Genomic DNA, 10,607 nt, shown 5'->3' with positions numbered 1-10,607 from the left:
ATGTTAAGATTTTATTTTTTTACATTATTTTATTTTTTTCAATCTTCTCAAAGACTCACATAAAAAACCCTGCTTTTTACAGCAACCACAGAAATTTTTCAAGTAACAAATACATCTTGACATATGTCATGACACATGACAGATAAATATGGAAGCACGATATTAACAATGATGTGTTGGGAAGAGCAGAGAAAACACAACTGCTGAATGATGCTTTGCAAAAAAAACAAATAAAAAAGAAACAAATACTCAGTGCACTATGTGAAGAATCCAATGCTTATTTTATCAAATTATCCCTTCATATTACATATCAGTAAAATATCTGAAACTTGTTAAATGAAAACAAAGGTTTAACATTATGTCTCCAATGGTCTGACTGTGCAATCTACTGAGAAGCTCTGTAATGTGCTCAGAGGTTAGTCTTGTGATCAGACAGGGGTTAATAGTCAGCCCACATGCAGCCTGAAAACACAAAGGCCTTTTTCCCCCTCAGTATTATTCACAGGGAAGGAGCTGTGTTTGTATGGAGCTGAGAACCCTTTTATTATAAAATCCGTATAGCAGTTCTAAGTACAGGGTTGGTGGAAATGTGGCGCAGCCCATCCCTCTCAGGCCATGTCTGCCGACTCCTATTCCTCTATTGTTTGGCTTGTGGTTAGGCTTTCCACCATGTCGGGACAGCCCTGTGGAATACATGTCTTGATCTGACTTGATTTGAGAACGTCAGCAGTTCAGCTACGGCCTAACTCCACTTGCCTGGAAGCTTCTGTGTGGCACCTCTTTTCAGAATCCAGTCATACTGCGTCACACAAATGGAGTTGTATTTGCATGGACAGCACTTTGCTCCTTTCAACAGGGAAGAAATCATGCAATGTAAAACATACAGCATTGAGACCAAACATGTTCTGCATTGCAAGAAGTTCTATCTCTATTTAATTTGTTCTTGAACTGAGGAGATAAGCAAGACATTTTGCAAATGGAAAAAGATTATTTACATATAAAATGAGAAAAACAGCTACATTGTCAAGTGTTGTTCAATTGTTCAAGTGCATAATATCCAATTGTCTTACTTTAAGAGTGGATATACTCATTCCATTGGCAAACCATCTTATTAACCTGCTCAAAATAAGGGTAAATACACTTAATTTATGAAATTTTTTTCTTATTTCTAGATCGTTTTTGCAGTGTGTCTGCACGTCACAGCTAAGCAAGACATGACTAAGGCTTGAAGGGGAGAAAAGAATCTCCCCAAAATCCTTTACTCAATGCAGAGATAATTACAGGTGCTGGTCATAAAATTAGAATATCATGAAAAAGTAGATTGATTTCAGTAATTCCATTTAAAAAGTGAAACTTGTATATTATATTCATACATTACATACAAACTCATATATTTCAGATGTTTATTTTGTTTAATTTTGATGATTACAAATGACAACAAATGAAAATCTCAAATTCATCATATCAGAAAATTAGAATATTGTGAAAAGGTTCAAAATTGATGGCCCCTGGTGCCACACTCTAATCAGCTAATTAACTCAAACCACCTGCAAAAGCCTTTAAATGGTCTTTCAGTCTAGTTCTATAGGCTACACAATCATGGGGAAGACTGCTGACTTGACAGTTGTCCAAAAGACGACCATCGACACCTTTCACAAGGAGGGCAAGACACAAAAGGTCATCGCTAAAGAGGCTGGCTGTTCACAGAGCTCAGTGTCCAAGCACATTAATAGAGAGGCGAAGGGAAGGAAAAGATGTGGTCGAAAAAAGTGTACAAGCAAGAGAGATAACCGCACCCTGGAGAGGATTGTGAAACAAAACCCCTTCAAAAATGTGGGGGAGATTCACAAAGAGTGGACTGCAGCTGGAGTGAGTGCTTCAAGAACCACCACACACAGACGTATGAAAGACATGGGTTTCTGCTGTCGCATTCCTTGTGTCAAGCCACTCTTGAACCACAGACAGCGTCAGAAGCGTCTTGCCTGGGCTAAAGAGAAACAGGACTGGACTGCTGGTGAGTGGTCCAAAGTCATGTTCTCTGATGAAAGTAAATTTTGCATTTCCTTTGGAAATCAAGGTCCCAGAGTCTGGAGGAAAAGAAGAGAGGCACTTCATCCACGTTGCTTGAAGTCCAGTGTAAAGTTTCCACAGTCAGTGATGGTTTGGGGTGCCATGTCATCTGCTGGTGTTGGTCCATTGTGTTTTCTGAGGTCCAGGGTCAACGCAGCCACATACCAGGAAGTTTTAGAGCACTTCATGCTTCCTGCAGCTGACCAACTTTTTGGAGATGCAGATTTCATTTTCAAACAGGACTTGGCACCTGCACACAGTGCCAAAGCTACCAGTACCTGGTTGAAGGACCATGGTATCCCTGTTCTTAATTGGCCAGCAAACTCTCCTGACCTTAACCCCATAGAAAATCTATGGGGTATTGTGAAGAAGAAGATGCAATACACCAGACCCAACAATTCAGAAGAGCTAAAAGCCACTATTAGAGCAACCTGGGCTATCATAACACCTGAGCAGTGCCACAGACTGATCGACTCCATGCCACGCCGCATTGCTGCAGTAATACAGGCCAAAGGAGGCCCAACTAAATACTGAGTGCTGTACATGCTCATACTTTTCATGTTCATACTTTTCAGTTGGCCAACATTTCTATAAATCCTTTGTTTTTATTGGTCTTCAGTAATATTCTAATTTTCTGATATGATGAATTTGAGATTTTCATTTGTTGTCATTTGTAATCATCAAAATTAAACAAAATAAACATCTGAAATATATGAGTTTGTATGTAATGTATGAATATAATATACAAGTTTCACTTTTTAAATGGAATTACTGAAATCAATCTACTTTTTCATGATATTCTAATTTTATGACCAGCACCTGTATATGAAGTTGCATGCATGTATAGGTTTTTAAAACAAGCCATAAACAACTTCAATAAAACTAAAGGGATTACAAGAAGAGACAAGAGGATTCATTGATGACAGATGCTAGACTCTTGAGCCACACTCGTCTCTGTCTCCAATGTTGGACACGACACTCTTGCTTTTATTCTGGTCGCCTGCAGATCTGAGAACATTTAAAACAGAGATAAAATATATGTTTATAAAATGAAAGGCATTACTTTTCCATCAAGACAATGTTTAGTATACAACATATATTCAATCCACTTGGGTGTATTTCTGTTTTGTCTTTTTAACCTTCATCAGTGTATCTTGTAAGTATTTTATTTAATTTTTTATTTTTTATTTTTACAAAAAATGCATAAAGAGACAAAAACACTTTTGTTTCAGTGAAAAATATGGTCCCAAACTGATCTAATTTTTTTTTAAAATATATAGCCTAAAATAAGTATTTTAATAAATGTTCACCTAGTTTAACAAGCATATCCTAATTGAACAGAGATCGTTTGATACCAACAGTGTCACATACAAAAAACAAAACAAAACAAAAAAAACAGTAAGCAACTCAGACGAAGGATAAGATATGTTTCATGAGATGGCTACTGATATATTTCCAGTTTGCCCAAACTACCATTAAGAATTGAAAGAAGCCCTTTAAATCTGCCTCAGACGGACTGTTTTCACAAACCAAACAGGCAAAAATGCTAGCCTGGGTGCCAGTCCGAACTTAGTCCCGCCCACAAGGTTTGAGTTCGGGGAAGTTCGGTCTGGCTCTGCTCCATAGTAGTATTATCGCCCACTGTCAGGCGATCCAATCAAATTGTCAGGGCGGGCTTTATATGATGATGGACAGATGATCAAGAGTAACGTAATCAACCACGTGACCAAAGCGCGCTTGGGTGACAACAACAATGGCTGCCGCTGGAGAGTTTGGGTGAGTAGATTCTGCTATTAGGTCTGTTCTAGAAGATATCGACAGCAAATTAATTTTAAAAGAGGAACAGAGAAACGCGATCAAGTCTCATCTTCTTATTCTAGGCGTGCAACTGCACGCTTTGATTTTTGTGGACAACAACTATGCCTCGCTTAACATACGTCACGCACTCCGTTGCTCTTATTGGTTGTAGGTCTATCCAATTGAGTGCAGAGGCATTTTTTTTCCTGGTTCGTTCGAAACACGCCCCATAATCACAGCTCTATGGAGCAGTATCAGACTCATATTCTGACTAGAATTGAGTCGGACTACGTCAGGCTACAAAAATGCAGACTGGTGAAAGAAACCACCTGTGAAGAAATGAAAAGCTTCCAGGACTCAGATTAAGAGGCCTCTGCATACAAAATCAATTACCCAAGTGCTACATTGAGAGAAATTATATTTGAGAATGGCAAGAACTGTTGAAAGGTTTTCATATGAAGTAGCGCTACAGATTAATCCCAAATAACGTTAGTGATTTCAAGGTTAAAAATCAAAATCTGATGAGACAAAAAAGACACATTCATCTAAAGCATCATGATTTGAAGCACCAGTCTGTAGACCTGCTAGTCAGTGGTAGATCGTACACAGCTTGTAAATGTGAGGGAAACATCAATGCAGAATAAATGTTCAAATCCAGCAGGATAATCTAAGTCTGCAATCTACAATAGTGGTGTTAGATCAGATATCTGTTTTCCGTTGCATTCATAATATCCATAATTCGCAAGAAATATCTTGTCAAGGCACCTATCAAGAAGAAAACAGGTATAATTTATTTCCACTTACTCAGTGAATAGAATTAATATCAATTAAATTCAGATTTAATGACACACAATCTAACCTTATCTTTACTATAATATAAAACAGTCTGTTTTAAATTATATTGCCAGTTGGAAGCTGAAAACAACTGACAGCATCAGTATTTTGTCCTTAGCTTGAAGGGAAACTGGAAAGAAAAGGCTGCCTTTTAATAGAAAGAGACCTCCAGACAAAACAAACAAAAAAAAACAACGAAAAAAAAACAAAACAGCATCAGTATGAACTGTTATCTTCTGCAATTGAATAAGGGAAAACAGAAACACACAAAAAAACAGAATGCTGGTCAAGGTACACCTTGAACAGAAGTTATGGTAATGAAAACAGAGGAGATATAGTAAGTCACAGCTTAGTTCCTTTAATGGCTCAAAGCTGTTTTTAAGGAGTTGTACAGCCATTTGTATCCATAGAATACCGGTATAAATGGTACCAGAGTGGTTTCTGGTCAGCTGATGGCCTTCTCGGGGGAGCATGATATTTAAAAGATTTTCCAGTCTGTTGTTAAAATCTTCCTCAGCAACAAAACAGCCCTGTTAAAAGTTTTTATAGTGATATTTTTAACTATAGACTGGTGAGTGCGTTGTTCTTGTCCTGTTGGATTTAATTTCTGTACTCAATACAGAGGTCTACAAAATATTACTCTGGTCTCTTGGTCAGTTGATCAGCTGCTCCTATCAGCAGCTGTTGTTATTTTGATGTGGCAGGTTCTAAAATGAGAAATGGGACGACTGTACTCTACATTACTTTCTGACTTTAAACTCCTATTACAACTCATTTCTTTGCCTTGGCCTTTGACACCAAGCGAGATGTTGGCATTAGCATCTGCTTATTTCTATTAGTATTTTACCACATGGTTGGTAATTTACTTTAATTATACTGTATTTTATTTTTGTGTGCTTTTGTTGGCCTTTGTAGTGTTTCAAATGTTGTTATGCATTATGTTACAGCACATTGGTATTTTGTATTTGGCTCAGAACTTTCGTCCCTTTGGTCATTAAAAGTACTTTATAAATACAGTGAAGTTTGATGCGATTGGAACCGTAAGACATAATGTTTATCACCTCAATCAGGGAGGTGTAACATGGGGGCAAGCAGAATTTCAGAAGAAATCAGGCCAATAAACACTTGACTTAAGAATGTGATGCCGACAGTTTCCATGGTATTCCTTAGGATTTATGTGGTTGTAAATGGAGATCTACCCTACTAAATAACTACGGCAATAGTGATTATTGGCCTCCGATGGACTGGCGACCTGTCCAAGGTGTACCCTGCCTCTCCCTCATAGACAGCTGGAGATAGGCACCAGCAAGTAATAAGCGTGACGGAAAATTGTTGATTATCGATCCACTTCTGAAGTATGCCACTAACCAGCACATTGATTGATCTTACAGCAACATTTTTATCTAACTTTCTAGGTTTGGCTAAATCATGGCCCTAATCAACAAAAATTATGAGACTAGATGGAATAGCTTTCGTTTGTTTTCTGTGTTTCCTTTTTTTTCCAGGAACCAAGATGAAAGCAGTGGCTGAAGTCAAGATGCTGTTACACAGCTGAGTCCCCAAACAAGGCAGAAACAGCCCACCAAAAGCTAAACCTGCGAAAATTTCACCAGGTTTTTCTGCTTTTGCTCGCCTTGAAATTCAACTGGCCAGCAAAAACGAAAGCCTTTCGGTGGGTGAAAGTCTCCTACATCATGGAGTATGTTGGTCGCTGGTTTCACCTCTTCATTTACAAAGTGACTGGCAGTGTTTGTTTTTTTTTACTTTAGAATGTTGAACAAAGCTGGAAGAACTATTATGGGGAATACCAACACCTCCCTCATAGGTTAGTGTTAGATTACTTAATCAGTTCTTGGGGAAGTCAGGTTTGAGAAAACTTAAATTATATTTAAGGAATTCATAAGAGCAAACCCAGGTCGGTTAATCTTTTCATCTTCTGAAAAACAGATAAAATCAAATTAAATGAAAATCTAAAGCCTGGCTAAACACTGTGTGGCAAAGGATCCTTAAAGAACTATTTTGAAATATGTTTTTTGTTCAATTGTCTGTGCTTCCCTTTTAATCAATCAGTTTTTCAGTGTAGACTTTAAGTTTTATGGAAACACCTTCAGGACAAAGTGAGCTAAATGCAAAGAGAAGCAGCAAAACATTAATTACAGTAGTGAGTATCTGCGTCATTATTGTTAATAATCTTGTTACCTGTTTATGAGAAAAGACCAACATTTTTTTTCCTTCAAAAACCGTTCTGCATGTGGATGAGAGCTTTGCAGGAACGACAAAGTCTATTTAAAAAACATCTGTACATTTCAGTTTCATAGTTTATGAACAAACAATTACAATGGACATAATAATGGCAGAACAGGATGAAAACAAAAGACATGATGAAAATTAGTTTATTGATAAACAGATTCTGCTGTAACTTAAAAAAAATAAAATCGGGAAATATTCAGAATAAAATCAAATGAACACAAATACAGGAAAGAAAAAACAAATCTGACAAGGTATGGCTAAAACTGAGTTGCTTCAATATTGGGAAGGATGATTGTTTAATTGAACAATGTTGGCTCTAATAAATAAATTGCAAAACAGGTAAAGCAATTTGACCCAGCATGATTAACGTACTCGAGAATCCAACTAGAAACAGCAGCTACACATGATCTAAAAAGAAACTACACAGACTGTTTCTTTGCATATTGTCTACATCAATAGGAATTTAACAGCATCCCGTGGCTTCAGATTTAAGACTTCTCAGCTTCTGAGTAATTAAATATAATATTAAATATAAATTTTGACATGAATCTTTGCATCTTTGCATTGATCTTTAAATATTTAAAGCCAACATAAACAGCCTTTGGTGAAAGTAGCTTGATATTTATATAACAGCAAAATAACATCCAGATAAATTAGCTGCAAAGACAATTCTGGAGAAAAATGAGTCTGGGACGGCTTAAGGTGAATTTAATAGAAATGTCAGGTATTGGTTATATTTTGTTTCATTAACTAATTAATAGTGTGTTCAAACCAAACACGTTTTAGACACCAAAGCATCTGATTTAGATGCAAAGTAAATCTCATGTCTCATTCAAGCCTCAATCGTATTGTCCCATACCTCTGTTCTTAAGCCAAGTAAAAGGTCAATTCTCTTATAAAATGAACATGTTTCCATATTTTTATACTGTATTGCTTTAGGTTTAAGAAACTAAATAAAAGCTGTTTGACCTGTCGAGGGTGTAGCTCATCTTTCACCCATTGACTGCTGGAGACTCCAGCACCACCATAACCCTGATGGACAAGTGGAAGAAGATGGATGGATGGATGGATGGATGGATGGATGCATCTCTGCATCTCAAACTGATATTTTTGAAGCTAAATATCTAACAATTTCTATGTAATATTTGTATATTTGACCAATTTCTTTCTAGCAGCAAAGAAAGACAGATGAATGGATGCATTGATGATTGGTCATCTGTTTTTCTTTTGTTTTTTTTTTTACTGATGTTATCTGTTTCATTCCTGTTTTTAATTGTGTTGTTTTAATCATAACATTTGCTCCATCAAATTTCTTTAAAATGTAAAAAAATGTTACACATTACTATGTTTTATCTTAAAGCTACAGTGTGTAACTTTTAGCGACATCTAGCGGTCAGACTGCAGACTGCAGCAACATGAACATCTCCCCCCCCCACCGCTTCTCCCCCCCAACAGTACGGCGAGCGTTACGGGACAAAATGTCTTCCACGACGTCCGCATCACCTACCTTCTCAAGTGATGAGGTTTGTTTACATAGATAAATTTACAGATAGTATTTCATTAGTCTGTGTAGGGTATAGATTTCATGTAGACTTAAGATAATAAATATACCCGTTATTTTTTCTACATCGTTGTGACATTTTGGCGATCTCGCAATCACTAGTTTGTTGGCTCTGCGCTGCCGTAGCACAAAGATGTCTGCCTCCATGGCTGTGAGACCCGCTCCTATGTAATTATAAATAACGAATTCTAAGGCAACGCAAATATTAAGGTTAAGAGGCTGAGCTCGTAGATGATGATAAATAACATAGTTATGTATAATATATTACATTTCTGACTGTATATCCCTGTAATTATTACACACTGTAGCTTTACTCTCCCTTTTATCTCCTCTTTCTTTAATCTTTTCTCCTTTTTTTCTGTTTTTCCTTTCCTGTTCTACTTACATTGCTGTGTCCATATAATCTGTAATACTCCCTGCATGAGTTATAATAAAGCTATTTATATGCATAAATCAAGCGGAACACTATGGCGATAGCTGTACTGCTCCACTTGTGAAAGTAAAATCTGTTGGGCTCTTTTTGGCATCAAGACAATTACTATTATTGCCACATCGCCAGAAAGGCGTTACACATTTTTTATTGTTCTTGTCTGTTTTACCTTATCTCCTCTCACACGTTTAGTTAAAATTTCTTTTGCTGTTTATTAACATCTTGTTATAGAAATCCTGTGTCTGTTAGAATTTTTTTTAACTGTTTTTTTCCTTTTTCATATTAAGAAATTACATAAAGTTTGCTCAGCTTTAAAAAATATATCACTACAATAAAGTAATTTAATTTGTCTGTTACAGTAGTTTTCAAATTCAAAAATCAATATTTTATTTTACAAAATAATTTTTTACATTTTTATTTCTATTTACTCTCTTCAGCTTTGTGTTATTTGAAATACTAGAGTGCATTTATTAGTTTCTTCAATTGGAAGGTATGTAAACTTTCTAGCATACTGTATGTGTAAATGGTTTATCCTAAAAAGTGTCTGAAGATGGTAACTTTGATCCATACATTTTACTAGAGTTCAAGGCACACCAGATCTGAATTAATTTGCAAATGCTTTTATGGTAAATGTTGGAATAATTAAAGTAAAAACAAAAAAAGTTTCTCTCAGTAAGCATATTGTTTATTTATTTTGTTGCCCTTCACTTACCTTTTTTGCCTTAACAGGAAGCATATTAAAGCCACAATAAGAATAACTCCCAGTATGGAACAGCCCACCAATATGGGAACCAGCAAACCTGAAGAGCAGAGAGCAACAGAAGCAGAGAGGTCTGTGTAATTTTTATACAGCTACAGAATATATATTTAATTCTGTAACATAAATTAAATTAGGATGTTTATTATTAGAAAAGCTTAAGGGTAAATCCTATCTGTAACTTTATGTATAAAATCCACGGCAGAACTTTCATGTTATAAAGGTAGGCTTTTCAATGTGTTGAATTCAACACCAGATATGATACTTAAAAAAAACTAAACATATAAAATCAACATACCATTGTTTATCCAAAAAGAGTCATCTGAGGGCCGGAAGAAACAGGGAAAAAAGTAAGGATAAAATAAAAATAAAAAACAATCATCAGCAAAGAATAAATTCATTGGTACCAGTTATCTATCCTCACTCAGGATTTTGATACATTTAGTTTAAAAAATGCATTACAATCTGCTGCATGACTTTAACAGAGATGGAAACATTTCACGACTTTAACATGACACAATGTAGAAATTTAAAGGGGCATGAACATTGTTGTTTAACGCAGTGTAACTTAAAGTATTCAAACTGGAACAGTGATTTTTTATATGTATATTTAATTGAACTTTATTGATCTCACATTGAAGAAAATCACCTCTGCATTTGACCCATCCCCTTGGGGATGCCCCCTAATCTGTCTTAATCTGTCTCTGTACATTCTGCTTTTTGATTTAGAGATCAATATTAAAATAAGGAGACAGTTTATCAATATTTTATTCTAGTATTGTGATTTTATTGACAAAAACTCTCCACTGCCTGACATTTTTATTCCTTGCAGGAAAGAAGAAACTAAAAATAATTTAAAAATGCAAGGGAACACAAAGAAGTTACATCAAGTGCAAAAGCTCCAAAAG

The 10,607-nt window shown here is 35.9% G+C and overlaps 1 protein-coding gene across 2 annotated transcripts in view; it reads right to left on the bottom strand.

Annotated features, from left to right (window-relative positions):
• Positions 1 to 38: 38 nt before the first annotated feature.
• ca12 (carbonic anhydrase XII) overlaps positions 39 to 10,607 on the bottom strand; it is a 23,412-nt gene continuing 12,843 nt past the window's right edge. Inside the window, exons 9-12 of one of the 2 annotated variants that reach the window (XM_038268795.1) lie at positions 9,998 to 10,021; positions 9,655 to 9,742; positions 2,895 to 3,078; positions 39 to 1,280 (exon numbers count right to left, since the gene is read on the bottom strand). In XM_038268795.1, coding sequence (XP_038124723.1) covers positions 3,000 to 3,078; positions 9,655 to 9,742; positions 9,998 to 10,021 — 191 coding nt within the window. In that variant the 3' untranslated portion in view covers positions 39 to 1,280; positions 2,895 to 2,999. Of the gene's footprint in view, positions 1,281 to 2,894; positions 3,079 to 9,654; positions 9,743 to 9,997; positions 10,022 to 10,449 lie in introns of those variants that run through there. The other variant, XM_038268794.1, reaches the window with a different exon arrangement.

The sequence above is a fragment of the Cyprinodon tularosa genome, unplaced genomic scaffold (assembly GCF_016077235.1).
Source record: "Cyprinodon tularosa strain WSP-4 unplaced genomic scaffold, ASM1607723v1 ctg71, whole genome shotgun sequence".
Classification (NCBI taxonomy): domain Eukaryota; kingdom Metazoa; phylum Chordata; class Actinopteri; order Cyprinodontiformes; family Cyprinodontidae; genus Cyprinodon; species Cyprinodon tularosa.
This window is presented reverse-complemented; position numbering and strand designations above follow the sequence as displayed.